The following is a 20,861-nucleotide window of genomic DNA, read 5'->3' as shown; positions in this document are numbered from 1 at the left end:
TGCTGAGGGAACTTAAAGGAGAACCAAATAAATGGAAATGCATATCATATTCATGGATCAGAAAACTCAAAATTGTTATAATGTCAGTTCTCCCCAAATTGATGTTTATTAGTCAGTACAGTTCCAGTCACTATCTCCACAGGCTTTTTTGTAGAAATTGACAAGCCTGTGGTCTGTTAACTTAGGCAGAGTTAATGAGACTTGTGGTTTCAGACAGTCTTCTCTGGAATATTATTACATGACTAGTTTTGTTATTGATTTTGGAAATGTTTCTTTGGGCCTTTCTTTAATTTATCTAAATCATTTCTCTACCTTCACAATTGCTTCCAGTTTATTTCTTCTAAAGCCTACACTGTTTAAACTTTTTGTTTAGTTTTTGTTTATTTTTAACTCCACCTAACCTAAAACTTCTTTTTAATTTTATTTCTTTCATTTGGCTTAGTTCAGTAGCTCACTGGTTTTCCTCTTCCAGCTCTTGCTCCCTCTCTTGCAGTATAATCTCCAAGTAGCAGCTAGGGATATAGTCAAGGCACTCTCTTACTCTGCACTTTCCAGTGGCTTCTATCCTACTCTAAGAATTCAGCTATTATGTGGATATGATTACTTAGGTCTGCGTGTGTGTGCACAGAATAAACTCATCCACCTGCTTTAAAAAAAGAAAAAAAAAAAGAATTCAGCAATTAGAATCCAGTTCATGAGCCTCTACATGATCTGGCCCCAGGACACAGCACAGTGCCTGGCACATGGTATGCACTTAATATATGTTGAATTAAGTCTTTGCATTCTAAGTCTTATCAGAACTTTTTGTGTGTTTGTTTTTGTTGTTGTTGTTAGCATTGTCTTACAGCCACACACACAAAAATAGTAATTCTTTAGACCTAACTGGTTTCTCAGTTTATTGCGGGATATGGAGAGTAGGTTGGAGCTGTCTTGCATGCATTTTAAGGCTCACTTTATTTTATTTTTTGGCCACGTTGTGCTGCATGTGGGATCCTAGTTCCCCGACCAGGGATTGAACCTCCACACCCTGCATTGGAAGTATGGAGTCTCAACTATTGGACCGCCAGGGAAGTCCCTTGCATGCATTTTAGAATAGGCCAGTTTTGTCTAGTAAGGATGGTTAATAAGATTTGTCAGTAAGCAGTACTCAAACGGGTAGGAAAAGACTGCTTTGGCTTTTAATCAGACAAATTGTAAAAAACTGTGGTGAGAACTTAGGTTATGCTTTAGATGACCCAAACAGTTCAGAACAGCATTGTTTTGTTTCATATCCTAATATACTAAATGCTTCTCGTATAGTTTCTTATTTTTAAAATAACTTCACCTTATATCTTTTTTTTTAATCTTATATTTTCTACCGTGATTCTTTTCTTTCAACCATTACAACCTCAGCTTATGCATTACACCCAGATGTTGCTATTGGGGATCAGGGGCTCTGTTATAAGACAGCAAGGTGCTGCTCTGCGTTTGTTAGTTTTTTCTGTAGCAGTGATATGTGATAACCAGCTTACTAGCCCGTCAATTTGTTGTTCCTTCCATGAACACTCAGTGAGATTGTGAATTATTTTTGAATGAAAGTTTATCAGTTACAAAAATTAAGGTTTCAACACTATAATAAACACATAAAAAGGACTAGTTTAAACTTTTAAACTGGCAGTGACCTTAAAAACAGTTATAATTATTTGCTTTTTGTTTTTCTTTTTTAAACTGTTGGTTGTTTCTTAAGTATAACAGATGCTAACCAGGCTCTGTGGTAATTTTTTCTTTCTAACTGTGTTTTTTAATGAAGCAGCTCTTTTAACATGATCTAGCAATCTGTGAATAGAGTGATGACTTGAATTTTAAGATTAAGCAAATTCATTTTGTTAACATCACATTTTGTTCCATTTTGCAGCTTCTTGGTGAATTTTTGGATGAAGCCATTAAATTAATTGCTTGCCACCATGAGCAGAAGCAAGCGTGACAGCAATTTTTATAGTGTAGAGATTGGAGATTCTACATTCACAGTCCTGAAACGGTATCAGAATTTAAAACCTATAGGTTCAGGAGCCCAAGGAATAGTATGGTAAGTTTTTACTTCCAACAATTAGGCAAAGAATCATTAACTGCTCTGTTTTCTTCTCTCATAAAGTCCTTGGTAAATATTTAGCTTGCCTCAAAAAATTAAAACTATAAAATTTAAATTAAAGCTATAACACGGTAAGTTGTTTTGTTCTGAGATTAATGGCTTTTTTATTATTCATAAATTATAATTTTATAAATCAACTCTGTCATCTTTAAGTATAAATTATGATTAAATACTTGGTCATAAGCCATGTAAAGACAGATATGTGTATCAGGAAAGAATAAGTGGCATGCTTGTTAATTCCATGTATACATTTATTCCCGTAGCTAACTGTTTAATAAGCTTCACTTAATCATCACTTTTACACTGTAATGAAATTCTGGAATATGATAAATATTATTTTACACTGGGGAATAAAGTCAGCTAATATGTCACTGTATGTGTTTCAAAACTCCTATGTATCTTTAAAATTGATCTACAAGCTTTTACAAAAGGCCTAGGCTTTATAGATCAGCATAATTCCTTATAAACTGAAAATCAAAACACTCTTCGGGACAGTTCTTTTAATAATTTTAGGTTACTAAGTTAGCATAATAAGCTAGTGTTGTTGAGAATTCTAAGCCTCACTTAAGCGTAATTATATCTTTATTACCTCTTCTTGAACCAGATTTATTTTGGAGTCTATTAAAAAATCCTAAGTGTTTACAACCCTGCAGTTCTCCCAGGTTCTAGAAAAACTTTTGCATACAGCTCTTGCATATGTACAGAAAGAGACATATGTAGGGCTGTTCTTTGCAGTACCATTTAAAATAGCAAAAATTGGTAATAGCATCAAATCTATCAGTAGGAGAATAAAATATAATCATACAGTGAAATACTCTACAACATTTAAAATGAACTGGAGCTTATATGTATCAACAAGGATAATCAGAAATGTAACGTGGAGTTTAAAAGCAAGATGTAGAATATACATACATTATTATACTGTATATATATATGTAGTTTAAAGTATGCAAAACAATACCACATATTTATGTATGCAAAAGTATAAAAACCTTCATAAACACCAAACTCAGGATAGTACTTACCTCTGAGAATAGAGAGAAGAAAGGGGGCTTTACCTATAATAATGTATTTCTTTTAAAAAAGTTCAGAGGAATAATGGTAAAATATTGGAATCAAACAAATTTGTGTAATGGGGACTGTAGCATTTATTCTCTTTTCTGTATTATTAAAGTAATTTATACTATCACAAATTACAGAAGCTGGGTCATTTTATAAAGCATTATTGGCTGATTGGTTGTCATTTTAACTGATCACATTTAACCATCCACAAGTTAAATTTAAAGAAAATGATGTGGTAATATCAATATGGTAAGAATACTGAAAGCGACCTCTTGGTTCAGATTCTAACTCTCTGATTTATTAACTTTGTGACTCACATGGCTAATTAACTCTTCTAAAGCCTGTTTTCCCACCTAGTATACAGGGTTGTTGTGAGGAATATATTATTTATAAAATACTTAATAGTATTTTAAAAATATATTATGTTCCCGTACCTTCACTTATCCTCAGACAAGTGCTTTTTGAAATTTGTGTACCAGAATTTTCTTTTTTAATTGCTTTGGAAGGTAACCAGCCCCTGTCCTAAGGAATAAAAGCCTTCAAATTTTTGCTTATTCCTTCACAAAATATTACTATGAAATAGACAAATAATAAAAAAGTTTTTAAAACTCACTGTTGTACTACTGTCAGAATCAACAGAAGAACTTAATTTTTTTTTTAAAGGCATTATTTTGGGCCCCAGTTATAGATGGTAAGATTCATTGGGTCTGGATTGGGGCCTCTGAGTCCCCAGGTGTTTCTAATTTGTGCACATTTAAGAATCAATAGGGCTTCCCTGGTGGCGCAGTGGTTGAGAGTCCGCCTGCCGATGCAGGGGACACGGGTTCGTGCCCTGGTCTGGGAAGATCCCACATGCCGCGGAGCGGCTGGGCCCGTGAGCCGTGGCTGTTGAGCCTGCGTGTCCGGAGCCTGTGCTCCGCAACGGGGAGAGGCCACAGCAGTGAGAGGCCCGCGTACCGCAAAAAAAAAAAAAAAAAAAAAAGAATCAATACTTATGGGCTTCCCTGGTGGCGCAGTGGTTAAGAATCTGTCTGCCAGTGCAGGAGACATGGGTTCGAGCCCTGGTCTGGGAAGATCCCACATGCCGTGGAGCAACTAAGCCCGTGAGCCACAACTAAGCCTGCGCTCTAGAGCCTTTGAGCCACAGCTACTGAAGCCCGTGTGCCTAGAGCCTGTGTTCCGCAGCAAGAGAAGCCACCGCAGTGAGAAGCCCGCGCACCACAATGAACGAACACACAATGCAGCCAAAAATTAATTAATTAATTAATTAAAAGAATCAATAATTAGAAATCTAATTTCCTTGGATACAAAATAGTTCAATCAAATACTTGAATTTTTGTATTTTTAGAGTTTGATATAGCAGATAAAAAATTAATAGGAATTAATTTAATGGTTAAAAATAAAATATCTGAAACAGTCAAAACTTTTAATCATTTTATGTGACCCCTAATGTTTTTTGTTTTGCCTTTTTTTTTAATTTGGGAAGAACATATCTGTAAATAACAGCATTTTCTAAGTAAAGATTATAATATGTATGTTTTGGTGTGTATGTATATATATATGTAGGCAATAGTTAATGGTATATATAGAATGTATAGATGTGTCCTTTTATATAGTACCAACTTCTTAATACATAATTTCTTCACTATATTTGATATAGTAAGATTAGTAAGAACAAACTCAGATTTCCAGTTAGGTGAGAGAATAATTTTAATCAGTAGTGTGCTGACTTTCCAAATATTACATAAACAGAACTCATCTTTTATAGTATGTTAGGCGGTCCAGTATGAAAAGCACGACCTCATGTCTTAGTCTTCTCGTTTCAGCTTTGCTTTTAACTTTCTGGCTGACCTTGGACAAATTACTTAACCTCTCTGGCCCTATATCAGGCAGTGATTAATCCAAATGATTTTTAAAAGCCTATTTTAATCATAATATTCTATAATTTTAAGACACTTTACCTTGTGCTATACTTTCTTTGACCTGTCATTTGCAAAATGTGCCATTTGGTCAGAGTCACATGGTAGAGGAAGATGTGAAGAGTTAATGAGTATAGTGTTATATTTCCTAGAATTATAGATGTTTCATTAATAGTTATGAAGCAGCTTCTGATGTCCTGAAATCTGGCATTTATATTTATAAATACCTTGATTTTTAATTTCTCCTCCAAAACAAATTTTAAGTGTTCACTTTTTATAAAATAATCTTTCGTATAGATGCCTCTATATGCACTTTCCTCTTCTGTATTCATTTTGTTGTGTCTAAAGAGGAAGTGATGTACTTATGTAGAATTCTTCAGCAAATGTTTTGAGTAGAATTTATGACCACATGTACTCTTTATCCTGTCTTTCCTTGGTGTAGATTTGGGGTGAGGGATTCATTTGGGCTCTAAGCTATCTATTGGACCTGAATACTCATTAGACATTTGTGCATTGAGTGCCCATTGTATGCTAGGTGGATCTTGGATGACACCCAGTGAACAAGCAGTCTCTTTCTTCACAGTCCATTTTCACTTTTAATCCATTAGCATTTTAAGAAACAGTTAACAATGCTGTACACTGTTGGAATATGCTCTAATAGGTATAGAAGAGACATGTTGAGCATCAAGGGCTGGAAATTGGTTCAAATGCATTTATCTTTGGAGAAAGTGAGGAATCTACATGAATGTTTCATAAATTCAGTTTTGCAGATTTTTAAGTTTTTTGTTTTTGAATTTCTTATTACAGTGCAGCTTATGATGCCATTCTTGAAAGAAATGTTGCAATCAAGAAGCTAAGCCGGCCATTTCAGAATCAAACTCATGCTAAGCGTGCTTACAGAGAGCTAGTTCTTATGAAATGTGTAAATCACAAAAATGTAAGTGAACATTTTAGAAAATTTCTTAAGTATAAATGAAATAAAGATTTGTTCATGAATGCATGAATATAAAAATCTTTTAAAATAGTAGGTGCTTTAAATTGTTCTTTTGGCTTGAAGCATTGCTTAAAGGGATATATAAATTTTTCTCAACTTTATTAAATTATATTAGAAGAAAGATAGCTTATGAAATTGAGATTGTGTAATTTTCTGACATTTAATTTGCACAAGGAGTTTTAAAGAGGTAGATGTTTTAGAACTTTATTTAGGCTTGATCTCATCTTCTGCTTTTTGTTTTCTATTAAGCTGACATTTTGGAAAACTGGAGCCTGAGCACAGAGATGAAATTGTTCCCATTATTCTTTGACATTGGAACTTTATTTAGTAATATTGGATAAAGCAGTTTACCAGAAACTTTAAAAAATATTTAAATGGAATTAGTAAAACATTCCTAATTCTATTTTCTAATGATTATAAAGACTTAAACATACGACTTTCACTCCTTTACACTTTTAAAAACTTAAATTAAGCATACTGATACTTTTATGATTATTTTAATGGAATGATTTCTCCAAAATGAGAGGAAATAAACTAGGAGTAAATTGTACAAGGGACAGTTTTATGAAGTACTAAACCCAAAGCATCTGACTGGAGATGTATTGTGGTGTTTGTCCAATGGAGTTTATAAAGAGCTCAATACTTTCTGATTGCAGAAAACATAATTTACCACATTTTGAGAGCTAGCTATGTGCAAGCCTCTGTGTACTGGAGTTAGTAGATTAGCCCCAAGGGAAAAAATTTATGGAAATTGAGGACTAGACTCCTTTTTGAGGGAGCTTACAGTGTTATTTTGAAGACAAAATAAATACATAAAGAGTTAAATATCAGATGCGATAAAGCAGTAAAAGTTTAATTGTCAAATTATGGCAGATGGAACGCAGCCCTACCTACCCGTCAGCAGACAAGCAGATTAAAGTTTTACTGAGCTTTGCCCACCAGAGCAACACCCAGCTCTACCCACCACCAGTCCCTCCAATCAGGAAACTTGCACAAGCCTCTTAGATAGCCTCATCCACCAGAGGACAGACAGCAGAAGCAAGAAGAACTACAGTTCTGCAGCCTGGGGAAGGAGAACCACATTCACAGAAAGATAGACAAAATGAAAAGGAAGAGGACTTTTTACCAGATGAAGGAACAAGATAAAACCCCAGAAAACCCACTAAATGAAGTGGAGATAGGCAACCTTCCAGAAAAAGAATTCAGAATAATGATAGTGAAGGTGATCCAGGACCTCAGAAAAAGAATGGAGGCAAAGATCGAGAAGATGCAAGACATGTTTAACGAACACCTAAAAGAATTAAAGAACAAAGAAACAGAGATGAACAAGACAATAACTGAAATGAAAAATAGACTAGAAGGAATCAATAGCAAAATAACTGAGGCAGAAGAACGTATAAGTGACCTGGAAGACAGAATGGTGGATTCACTGCCACGGAACAGAATAAAGAAAAAAGAATGAAAAGAAAGGAAGACAGCTTAAGAGACCTCTGGGACAATATTAAATGCAACAACATTCTCATTATAAGGGTCCCAGAATGAGAAGAGAGAGAGAAAGGACCCGAGGAAATATTTGAAGAGATTATAGTTGAAAACTTCCCTAACACGGGAAAGGAAATAGCCACCCAAGTCCAGGAAGCACAGAGTCCCAGGCAGGATAAACCCAAGGAGAAACACGCTGAGGCACGTAGTAATCAAACTGACGAAAATTAAAGAGAAAGAAAAATTATTGAAAGCAACAAGGGAAAAACGACATATAACATACAAGGGAACTCCCATAAGGTTAACAGCTGATTTCTCAGCAGAAACTCTACAAGCCAGAAGGGAGTGGCATGATATATTTAAAATGATGAAAGAGAAGAACCTACAACCAAGATTACTCTACCCAGCAAGGATCTCATTCAGATTCAATGGAGAAATCAAAAGCTTTACAGACAAGCAAAAGCTAAGAGAATTCAGCACCACCAAACCAGCTCTACAAAAAATGCTAAAGGAACTTCTCTAAGTGGGAAACACAGAGAAGAAAAGGACCTACAAAAACAAACCCATAACAATTAAGAAAATGGTAATAGGAACATACATATCGATAATTACCTTAAACGTGAATGGATTAAGTGCTCCAACCAAAAGACACAGGCTTGCTGAATGGATACAAAAACAAGACCCATATATATGCTGTCTACAGGAGACCCATTTCAGACCTAGGGACACATACAGACTGAAAGTGAAGGGATGGAAAAAGATATTCCATGCAAATTGAAATCAAAAGAAAGCTGGAGTAGCAATACTCATATCAGATAAAATAGACTTTAAAATAAAGAATGTTACAAGAGACAAGGAAGGACACTACGAAATGAACAAGGGATCAATCCAAGAAGAAGATATAACAATTATAAATATATATGCACCCAACATAGGAGCACCTCAATACGTTAGGCAATTGCTAACAGCTATAAAAGAGGAAATCGACAGGAACACAATAATAGTGGGGGACTTAAACACCTCACTTACACCAATGGACAGATCATCCAGACAGAAAATTAATAAGGAAACACAAACTTTAAATGACACAATAGACCAGACAGATTTAATTAATATTTTAGGACATTCCATCCAATAGCAGCAGATTACACTTTCTTCTTAAGTGCCCATGGAACATTCTCCAGGATAGATCACATACTGGGTCACAAATCAAGCCTCAGTAAATTTAAGAAAATTGAAATCATATCAAGCATCTTTTCTGACCACAACGCTATGAGATTAGAAATCAGTTACAGGGAAAAAAACGTAAAGAACACAGACACATGGAGGCTAAACAAATACGTTACTAAATAACCAAGAGATCACTGAAGAAATCAAAGAGGAAATCAAAAAATACCTAACGACAAATGACAACAAAAACACGACGATCCAAAACCTATGGGATGCAGCAAAAGCAGTTCTAAGAGGGAAGTTTATAGTAATACAAGCCTACCTCAAGGAACAAGAAAAATCTCAAATAAACAATCTAACCTTACACCTAAAGGAGCTAGATAAAGAAGAACAAACAAAACCCAAAGTTAGTAGAAGTAAAGAAATCATAAAGATCAGAGCAGAAATAAATAGAAACAAAGAAAACAATAGCAAAGATCAATAAAAACTAAAAGCTAGTTCCTTGAGAAGATAAACAAAATTGATAAAACATGAGCCAAACTCATCAAGAAAAAGAGGGAGAGGACTCAATAAAATTAGAAATGAAAAAGGAGAAGTTACAGTAGACACCACAGAAATACAAAGCATCCTAAGAGACTACTACAGGCAACTCTATGCCAATAAAATGGACAACCTGGAAGAAATGGTCAAATTCTTAGAAATGCACAACCTGCCAAGAGTGATCCAGGAAGAAATAGAAAATATGAACAGACCAGTCACAAGTAATGAAATTGAAACTGTGATTAAAAATCTTCCAACAGACAAAAGTCCAGGACCAGATGACTTCACAGGAGAATTCTATCAAAGATTTAGGGAAGAGTTAATACCCATCCTTCTCAAACTCTTCCAAACAATTGCAGAGGAAGGAACACTCCCAAACTCATTCTATGAGGCCACCATCACCCTGATACCAAAACCAGACAAAGATACTACAAAAAAAGAAAATTACAGACCAATATCACTAATGAATATAGATGCAAAAATCCTCAGCAGAATACTAGCACACAGACTACAACAACATATTAAAAGGATCATACACCATGATCAAGTGGGATTTATCCCAGGGATGCAAGGATTCTTCAATATATGCAAATCAATCAATGTGATACACCGTATTAACAAATTGAAGAATAAAAACCATATGATCATCTCAATAGATGCAGAAAAAGCTTTTGACAAACTTCAATACCCATTTATGATGAAAACGCTCCAAAACATGGGCATAGAGGGAACCTTCCTCACCATAATAAAGGCCATATATTACAAACCCACAGCAAACATCATTCTCAATGGTGAAAAACTGAAAGTATTTCCTCTAACATCAGGAACAAGACAAGGATGTCCACTCTCACCTCTGTTATTCACCATGGTTTTGGAAGTCCTAGCCACGGCAATCAGAGAAGAAAAAGAAATAAAAGGAATACAAATTGGAACAGAAGAAGTAAAACTGTCACTGTTTGCAGATGACATGATACTATACATAGATAATCCTAAAGATGCCACCAGAAAACTACTAGAGCTAATCAGTGAATCTGGTAGAGTAGCAGGATACAAAATTAATGCACAGAAATCTCTTGCATTCCTATACACTAATGATATAAAATCTGAAAGAGAAATTAAGGAAACACTCCCATTTACCATTACAACAAAAAGAATAAAATACCTAGGAATAAACCTACCTAAGGAGACACAAAACCTTTGTGCAGAAAACTGTAAGACACTGATGAAAGAAATTAAAGATGATACAAACAGATGGAGAGATACACCCTGTTCTTGGATTGGAGGAATCAGTATTGTGAAAATGACTATACTACCCAAAGCAATCTGCAGATTCAGTGCAATCCCTATCAAATTACAGATGGCGTTTTTTACAGAACTAGAACAAAAAATCTTAAAATTTGTATGGAGACACAAAAGACTCTGAACAGCCAAAGCAGTCTTGAGGGGAAAAAAAATGAAGCTGGAGGAATCAGACTCCCTGACTTCAGACTATACTACAAAGCTACAGTAATCAAGACAATGTGGTACTGGCACAAAAACAGAAATATAGATCAATGGAACAGGATAGAAAGCCCAGAGATAAACCCACACACCTATGGTCAACTAATCTATGACAAAGGAGGCAAGGATATACAATGGAGAAAAGACAGTCTCTTCAATAAGTGGTGCTGGGAAAACTGGACAGCTACATGTAAAAGAATGAAATTAGAACACTCCCTAACACCATACACAAAAATAAACTCAGAATGGATTAGAGACCTAAATGTAAGACTGGACACTATAAAACTCTTAGAGGAAAACATAGGAAGAACACTTTTTGACATAAATCACAGCAAGATCATTTTTGATCCACCTCCTAGAAATAAAAACAAAAAGAAATGGGACCTAATGAAACTTAAAAACTTTTGCAAAGCAAAGGAAACTATAAACAAGACGAAAAGACAGCCCTCAGAATGTGAGAAAATATTTGCAAACAAATTAACGGACAAAGTATAAACAGCTCATGCAGCTCAATATTAAAAAAACAAACAACCCAATCAAAAAATGGGCTGAAGACCTAAATAGAGATTTCTCCAAAGAAGACATACAGATGGCCAAGAAGCACATGAAAAGCTGCTCAACATCACTAATTACTAGAGAAATACAACTCAAAACTACAATGAGGTATCACCTCACATCAGAAAATCTACAAACAACAAATGTGGAGAAAAGGGAACCCTCTTGCACTGTTGGTGGGAATGTAAATTTATACAGCCACTATGGAGAACAGTATGGAGGTTCCTTAAAAAACTAAAAGTAGAATTACCACATGACCCAGTAATCCCACTACTGGGCATATAGCCAGAGAAAACCATAATTCAAAAAGACACATGCACCCCAAGGTTCATTGCAGCACTATTTACAATAGCCAGGTCATGGAAGCAACCTAAACGTCCATTTACAGAGGAATGGATAAAGAAGATATGGTACATATATACAATGGAATATTATTCAGCCATAAAAGGGAACGAAATTGGGTCATTTGTAGAGACGTGGTTGGCTCTAGAGACTGTCATACAGAGTGAAGTAAGTCAGAAAGAGAAAACCAAATATCGTATATTAACGCATATATGTGGAACCTAAAAAAACGGTACAGATGAACCAGTTTGCATGGCAGAAATAGAGACACAGATGTAGAGAACAAACGCATGGACACCAAGGGGGGAAAGTGGCGGGGTGGGTGTGATGAATTGGGAGATTGGGATTGACATGTATACACTATTATGTATAAAATGGATAACTAATAAGAACCTGCTGTATAAAAAAATTAAATAAAATTCAAAAAAAAATTATGGCAGATGGAAAATAAGTGTTGAGATTTAAGGAGAAAGAAGATTGTTGTGAGCTTGAATGAAATGGGACAGCTTTGGGGAAGGGTGGACCTAGACTGTTTGTTAAAGATGGGGTAAAAATTGGGTTATTGAAGGAAGGGAGCCTCCCAAAGAGGAAGAATAGTATTTAAAAAGAGGCATAGAGACAATCACCAAACTCATGTTAAGTAATCTTATCATAATATTTCTGTCGGCGATTGCATTTAAAATATCAATGTGTGTCTGTATATAGAGAAAGAAATCTGTTTGAAAAGAAAAATTTATATATAATATATGTAATCAGAGATACATATGTTATATATACATATGTGAGATATGTGACTTATTTTTCCTTATCCACAGAATTCAGCTACCATGTATATATAAATAAACTTATTTTATTAACCAGAAAAAAAAAAGGCCTAGAGATAAAGATTACAGTCAGTCAGTGATCGGGAAGAAGTTGCGTCAGCCATTCTTGTTCTAGATGGGAGCCAAGTATGTTGCTTGTCAAGATTTTGCTGGTGGCCTCCTGCCCTGGAATAGAACTGCTCGTACCCCTTGGAGCCTGTTTCGTGGCAATGTCGTGGTGGCATTACCTTGGTTTTGCATTGGGGAGAGACGGCCAGTGACACCTACCTCCTGAGCCTGGGTGACTGCAAAGAAAGATGGTTCTGTCAACTAAATGGAGGGCATGGAAAGCTTGTTTCACATGATTAACCCTTTAGTGGAGGTGGCACAGATTCATCCAGGTAATACCCTTGGCACCTAGAAGAGTGCTTGCACGGAATAGGTGCTCAAAACATAACTTGTTCAGTGAATTGTTCAGTGAATGAATGTGAATAAAGATAGGGAAAAGAGGAATGGTAATGGAATTTTTCCACTCCCTGATGGATGGGTGCTTTTGTAATGTCTTGCCTTTTTGTGCAAATCATCTCTTTATTGGTCTAAACATCTTTGGTTTTTCCCATTCCCTTCTTCTTTTTTTTTTTTAATTGAGGTAAAATACAATAACAATAAAACTTACTATCTTAACCATTTTTAAATGTACAATTCAGTAGTACTAAGTACATTCATATTGTGCATTTTCCAGTCTTTTCATAGATGGTTTTGAGTTTCCTTTTCAACTTGGTCACTTACCTCTGAATGCACTTGGATATGTCACTTGGTACACAGTACTGCATGTCTGATTGAATCCTCTGAGAGGAGCTGAGGCATGTCATCTCTTAACTGTGGACATTGTAATCCTGTTTGGAAATCTGGTCACCATTTGATTCACATTATCTAATAAGCAAGTTATTCTTTGTCATAGACCAGCTAACAGGTCTTTCCCATTCTTTAGTATAGTACTTTCTGTATCTCCCTATTCAGTTTCATATGTGGAATCTGGCTCCTCTCACTAGACTGTTGGGGATTGCTTTCTTCTTTGTTCTGATATTTCACTTGTTGGCTTCACTTACCAGTTTTGCTCAGGATGCCTTCATAATAGTTGGATTAGTTCATTAGCAACCTGCAAAAATTACATCTCTAACTATAAAAATTGCCCATATCTCCCAATTCTTCAACCTATTCACAAGGATATTGTTATTAGTGACATTTTCAAAAATGCCTTTTTGAAATCTTCATATATTATATCTGGTTGCATTTCTCTGATCTGCTGCTGTTCTTTGTTGTTACTATTGCTGTTGTTGTTTTTATTCACAGAAGTATAAAGTTTCCCAGTGAATTTTTATGTGTTCCTAGTAATTTTTACTTCTTTTAAAGTAGTCATATACCACCCACTTAATCAGTCCTTGACTTTTGTTTGTCCAGTATATGATTGATGTAATTTTCTTTATTTCTCTTTTTGAGAAGCAAGACAACTGTCCCTTTTAATCTTTTTTTATATAACAGCTTTCTTATGATACAATTCACATACCGTACAACTAATCCATTTAATTCAGTGGTTTTTAGTATATTCACTGACATATGTGACTATCACCACAGTCAGTTCTAGAACATCTTCATCACCTCAAAAAGAGAGGCCATTCCTTTAGCTCTCATTCCCCCATCTCCCATATTCCTTAGTTCTAAGCAACTGCTAATCTCCTTTCTGTCTCTGTATGCCTTTCATCTTTAACACCTGTCTTCTACTCTGGGATTTCCCAGATACTAATGAGAATGGTTTTACTAATTCTCCAAGTCTCCAAGTGTACAGTTTATCTGGTTAGGAGACATGAATTCATTTAGAACAACTAGATACTTATTCCTCTGTCTTAAACAAATTTGTTTTACCCTCTCTGATCTGAAAAGTACTTTTCTGAATTTATTCACTGAACATATATTTGAATGCCTTCTATAAGCAAAGCTTTATGCTTAAATGAGTAACATGGATTCTGCTCTCATGAGGTTTATGTCTAGAAAAACATTCCCATTCCTAAGTATAATTGTCAACAGACATTTCAAAAATATGTGTGAGGTGTTTTCCTGAATGCTGGAATTGTAAAGGGGAATAAGAGGCTGTTGTGAAAGGGAGACTATACTATGGTGTGTTAAATGCCATAATAACATATAAGATATTGTGGGAACAAAGTAGAATATTCAGGTCTGTCAAGGACTAGGGGTTGTCAGACCCTACAAAAGAGGCCTATCTTGCAGGTTTGTTTAGTAGTTTCATAGGTAAATGACCAACATAGGGAATAGTATGTTTAAAGGCCTTGACAGTTTTTTGAAAACAATATTCTTGCTCAAGTGTCAAGTTTAATAGAGGGCTTAGCAAGAGAAGAAGTGGGTTGATATCCTGTTATGGAGGGCTTTGAATGTACTGCAAGGGAGTTTTGGCTTTGTTTTTGGTGGCATTAGGTTTTTGAGAAGGTAAGTAATATGATCAGCTCTTTTCATTACCATATATTATAAGCAGTAAAATGGTAGCTGGGTTGGCAGAAAACTGTTGTTAGGGAACCGAGTGTTAGAAGTTATTATAGCATGAACAGTCTAGATGAGATGTTAGAATCCTCAGCATAAATAGTGGCACAGGAAATGAAAAGAAGAGGTTGAAATTCAGACTAACAAAGAATGGATGGCATTCTTTTGAATATTTATTATGGTACAAATATTGAAAAAAGTCAAAAATCACTCTCAGCTTTCTATTGTAAAAGAAAAGACACTGGAAAAGTAAGGGGTTTGGGTTGGAAGGATAATGAGTTCAATTTTATATTATTTTGTGAGACCTCATGTGAGGTAGCTGTGAAAATCTGAGACTCATAAACTAAGCAAGGACTTTTAATGAGTATTTAGAAATTATCCACAAAGAGATGTTTGGAGAAAAAGACATACATAGTATCACCCAGGAAAAGGGTACAGATAAAGGAGGAGGATTAAAACAAAATAGTGGGAAAGAGAGCATGCCTATGGATAAACTAGTGGAATAGACTGGAAATGAGGAAAACTGGGAAAGTGCAGTATTATGAAAAACCAGGGGGCAAAAGGGCTGAGATTATATAGAAATATTGAGTTGGATAAGAGCTGGCAGAAGGTATTTAAGATTTGCTTACAAATTATGTAGAGGGTTGTATAATGTAGGTTCTTGATAATTGAATGTTCATAAATGGAATGGATTTTGTGGAGCTCTTCTGTTGATATTGTGTGTGTGTGAAGGCTGTTTTTTTTAGAGCAGTTTTCGGTTCACAGCAAGATTGAGAGAAAGATACAGAGATTTCCCATATACCCCCTGCCCCCGCACATGCACAGCTTTCTGCATTATTAACATCCCCCACCAGAGTGGTGCATTTGTTATAATCAGTGAACCTACATTGACACCTCCTTATCACCCAAAGTCCATAGTTTACATTAGGATTCACTCTTGGTGTTGTACATTCTATGGGTTTGGATAAATGTACAATGACATATATCTACCATTATAGTATCATTCCGGGTATTGTCACTGCCCTTAAAATTCTCTGTGCTCTGCTTCCCTCCCTGCCCCCAACCCCTGGCCATCAAGTTTTAATATATAAAATAAAAGGGATTACTTAAGCTTAGAACAGAAGACTTGAAAAATTTTACACTGAAGGTGGCTTTTTTTTAATCCATGTATTTGCCGTTCCCAAATGAAACTATTATTAAGGAATTTCTAATTTTCCTATTTCTCTGCTTTTGCCACAGATAATTGGCCTTTTGAATGTTTTTACACCACAGAAATCCCTAGAAGAATTTCAAGATGTGTAAGTGTGATAATTAAAATTTTGTTAATACATTGTTCTTCGATTGTTACTGTATACTTTAGCTGTCATATTTTTTCACCCGTGAAGTTACATAGTCATGGAGCTCATGGATGCAAATCTTTGTCAAGTGATTCAGATGGAACTAGATCATGAAAGAATGTCCTACCTTCTCTATCAGATGCTGTGTGGAATCAAGCACCTTCACTCTGCTGGAATTATTCATCGGGTTAGTAGAAAAAACTATCATATTCTTTTTCTAATCATAGAGGTATAATTCATGTAACATAAAATTAACCATCTTAAAGTGTACAATTCAGTGATATTTAGTGCATTCACAACATTGTGCAACCACTACTGATACCAAATTTCAAAATATATTCATTGCCCCAAAAGAAAACTGCCTACCCATTAGGCAGTAGCTCCCCACTCCCCTCTCACCCCAACCCCTGGCATATACCAGTCTGCTTTGTGTGTCCATGGATATCCCTCTTCTGGATGTTTCATATATGTGGAATCATACAATATATGACCTTTTGTGTCTGGTTTCTTTAACTTAGCATAGTGTTTTCAAGTTCACCCATATTGAAGCATATATCAGTAGTTCATTCCTTTTTATGACTGATTAATATTCTGTTGTATGTATTTACCACATTTTGTTTATCCATTCATCCATTCATGGACATTTGGGTTATTTCCACCTTTTAGCTTTTGTGGATAGTGCTGTTATGAACATTAAGGTACAGGTATTTGAGTTCCTGTTTTCAGTTCTTTTGGGTATCTACCTTGGAGTTGAATTGTTGGGTCATATTTAAGTTTCGGAGGAAGGAACAAACTGTTTTCCACAGTAGCTACACCATTTCACATTCCCAGCAACGGTGCACGGAAGTTCCATCTTCCCCAAATCTTTGCTAATGCTTAATGACTTTTTCATTCTATCCATGCTAGTGAGTATGAAGTGGCATCTCATTGTGGTTTTGACTTGCATTTCTCTAATGACATTGAGCATCTTTTCATGTTTGTTGGACGTTTATATATCTTCTTGGGAGAAATGTCTATTCAAGCTCTGCCCATTTTTTAATTGAGTTGTTTGTCTTTGTTGTTGAGTTATTAGAGTTCTTTATATATTCTGAATACTAGACCCTTATCAGATAAGTAATTTGTAAATATTTTCTCCTAATTTGTATGTTGGTTTTTTTTTTACTTCCTTGATCTCTTTTGATATGCAGATGTTTTTACTTTTCGTGAAAATCAGTTTATTTTTTCTTTGGTTGCTTGTCCTTTTAGTGTCATATGTAAGACTCCATTGTGAAATCTGAGGTCATTAAGATTCACCCTTAGTTTTCCATCAAGAGTTTTATAGTTTTGGCTCTTACATTTAGGTCTTTGACCCATTTTGAGTTAATTTTTGTATATAGTATGAGATAAGGTGCCAACTTCATTCTTTCACTTGTGGAAATCCAGTTATCCCAGCATCATTTATTAAAGAGACTATTGTTTTCTAATTGAATGGTCTTGGCACCCTTATTGAAATTCAGTTGGCCTTAGACATGGTTTTATTTTTGGACTCCTGGTTCTCTATTCCATTGGTCTTTGTGTCTGTGCTTATTTCGGTACCACATTATTTTGATCACTGTAGCTTTGTAGTAAATTTTGAAATGGGAAAGTATGAGTCTACCAACTTTATTCTTTCTCAATATCATTTTGACTATTCAGGGCCCCTTGTGATTCCACATGAATTTGAGTATCAGCTTTTCCATTTCTGCAGAAAAGGCCATTGGAATTTTAATAAGGGTTTCATTGACTCTGTACATTGCTTGGGTAGTTTTGCCATCTTAACTATGTTTAGTGTTCAGATTCATGAACACAGGATGTCTTTCCATTTACTTAGGTTGTATTAGTCTGTTTGGGGTACCATAACAAAATACCACAGACCTGGCTGGCTTAAAAAACAGAAATTTATTTTCTCACAGTTTTGGAGGTTAGAAGTCCAGGACCAAGGTGCAAATAAATTCAGTTTCTGGTGAGTTCTCTCTTCCTGGCTTGGAGATAGCTGCCTTCTTGCTGTGTCCTCACATGCCCTTTCCTCTGTGCATGCAGGAAGAGAGAGCAAGCTCTGGTGTCTCTTTCTTTTCTATAAGGACATCAGTTCTTTTGTATTGGGGTCCCACCCTCATGACTTCATTTAACCTTAATTACCTCCATAAGGGCCTGATCTCCAAATACAGTCACATTAGGGGTTAGGGCTTCAGTGTTTGCATTTGGGTGGGGAAGAACACAATGCAGTCTGCAGTCTATGACAGGTCTTCTTTTATGTTTTATAGTTTTCAGTGTAGTTTTAATTAACGTCCTTAGTTAAAACCTTTTCCTAGGTATTTTATTCTTTTGGAAGCTATTATAAATGGAATTGTTTTCTTAATTTCTCTTTCAGATGGTTCATTGCTAGTGTATAAGAAACACAACTGATTTTTGTGTGTTAGTCTTATATCCTGCATCTTTGCTCAGTTTATTCTAATAGGGTTTTTTCCCTACAGTTTGCTATATATAAGATCGCATCATCTGCTCAGTAGTTTTATTTCTTCCTTTCCAATTTGGGTACCTTAAGTTTCTTTTTTTGTCTAGTTGCTCTGGCTAGAACTTCCAGTAAAATGTTGAATAGAAGTGACAAAAGTGGGCATCTAGTTTTATTGTTTATCTTAGGGGAAAGACTTTCATTTTTCACCATTAAGTGTGATATTACCTGTGGGGTTTCACTCTTTACCTGTCTGAATAAGTTTCCTTCTGCATTGGAATTAATCACATTTTGCAGTTAAAGGGTACAGACTCCAAAAGACTACCCTCACTTCAGACTAGCTGGCTGCAAATTTGGGGTCCTCACAGCCACTCCCAGGTTCAGTAATTCACTAGAAAGATTCACAGAACTCCAAAAAGCACTACACTTAAAAGTTTTATTACAGCTAAAGGATACAAATTAGAATCAACCAAAGGAGGAGATGTATAGGGCAGAATGTGGGAGAGTCATGGAGATTTCAGTCATTCGTCCTTTTCCTCCCAGCCACAAAGTATGAGAATGTGTGTGGGGTATTGCCAGCCAGGAAAGTTCACTCCAAAGTTTTTTTTGCTGCTCAGTCACATGCTGCCTGCCTGGCTGACTTTTGTCTCCAGCACTTCCTAAGGTTCACACTAATACCTCTACTCTCCTGTTTCTCCGGAGGTTGGAACTGACATGTGTCCCAAAGCCCCAGTTATAAATCATGTTGTTAGACTGTCCTGTGACAGAAACTCCCAGGCAAACAAAGACACTGCTGTCAGTCAGACATTCCACTGGCCTAGAGATCACCTGTAGCTGAGGGCAAATACCACACGTGTCTTTACATAGGACACATACCTTCTATTCCTGGTTTAAGTGTTTTTATCATGAAAAGATATTGGATTTTGTCAAATGTATTTCTGCATCATTTGAGATGATCATATATTTGTTTTTTCCTTGATTCAATTAATGTAGTATATTATACTAATTGATTTTTATGTATTGAATTACCCTTGCATTCCTGGGTAAGTCCCACTTGGTCATAGTGTGCAATCCTTTTGATATGCTATTGGAATTGTTTTGCTAGCATTTTGTTGTGAATTGTTTGCACCTGTGTTCATATGTGATCTTAGCCTGTGGTTTTCTTTTCTTGTGATGTTTTTGTCTGGATTTGGGATGAGGGTAATGCTGACCTTGGAATGAGTTAGGAAGTGTTCCTCCCTCTTCTGTTTTTTGGAAGAGTTTGAGAAGGATTGATCTTAATTCTTTTTTAAATGATTGGTAGAATTTGCCAGAAAGCTGTCTGGTCCTGAGCTTTTCTTGTTTGAAAGATTTTGATTATTGATTTACTGTCTTTACTTTTTATAGATATGTTTAACTCTTCTGTTTCTTGAGTCAGTTTTGGTAATATTGTGTGTCTCTAAGAAGGAAATAATCTGTTGTCCATTTCATCTGAGTTATCTAATTTGTTGGTATACATACAACTGTTCATAGTATTTCTTATCAATCCTTTTTGTTTTATAAAGTTGGTGATAATATCCCAACTTTTAAAATTTATTATTAATTTCATTTATAAATTTATTTATTTGAATTTTCTCTCTTTCTTCTTCCTTAGTCTAGGTAAAGGTTTATCTATTTTGTTGATCTTTTTAAAGAACCAGTTTTTGGTTTTGTTGATTTTCTTTATTTTTCTGTTCTCTATTTTGTTAATCTCTACTTTAAGCTTTATTATTTCCTGGCATCATCTTGCTTTGGGATTAGTTTGCTTTTTCTAGTTTCTTAAGGTGGAATGTTAGGTTATTGATTTGAGATGTTTCTTCTTTTTTTTAATCAATGTAGGTGTTAACAGCTATAAAATTGCCCTCCAAGGTCTGTTTTTTCTGCATTACCTAAATTTTGGTATATTCAGTTTTCATTTTCACTCATCTCAAAGTATTTTCTAATTTCCCTGTGAATTGTTCTTTGACCCATAGATTAAGAATATTAAT

The 20,861-nt window shown here is 35.4% G+C and overlaps 1 protein-coding gene across 4 annotated transcripts in view; it reads left to right on the top strand.

Annotated features, from left to right (window-relative positions):
- Window positions 1-20,861, top strand: part of MAPK8 (mitogen-activated protein kinase 8) — a 110,395-nt gene that overhangs the window by 64,482 nt on the left and 25,052 nt on the right. For 3 of the 4 annotated variants that reach the window (XM_060103187.1, XM_060103197.1, XM_060103206.1), the window contains exons 2-5: window positions 1,895-2,065; window positions 5,917-6,046; window positions 16,288-16,346; window positions 16,434-16,572. In XM_060103187.1, coding sequence (XP_059959170.1) covers window positions 1,944-2,065; window positions 5,917-6,046; window positions 16,288-16,346; window positions 16,434-16,572 — 450 coding nt within the window. In that variant the 5' untranslated portion in view covers window positions 1,895-1,943. The remainder of the gene's footprint in view (window positions 1-1,894; window positions 2,066-5,916; window positions 6,047-16,287; window positions 16,347-16,433; window positions 16,573-20,861) is intronic. The other variant, XM_060103215.1, reaches the window with a different exon arrangement.

Source organism: Mesoplodon densirostris, chromosome 1 (assembly GCF_025265405.1).
Source record: "Mesoplodon densirostris isolate mMesDen1 chromosome 1, mMesDen1 primary haplotype, whole genome shotgun sequence".
Lineage (NCBI taxonomy): Eukaryota > Metazoa > Chordata > Mammalia > Artiodactyla > Ziphiidae > Mesoplodon > Mesoplodon densirostris.
Note: the sequence above shows the minus strand (reverse complement) of the source record. Positions and strands in the feature narration are given on the sequence as shown.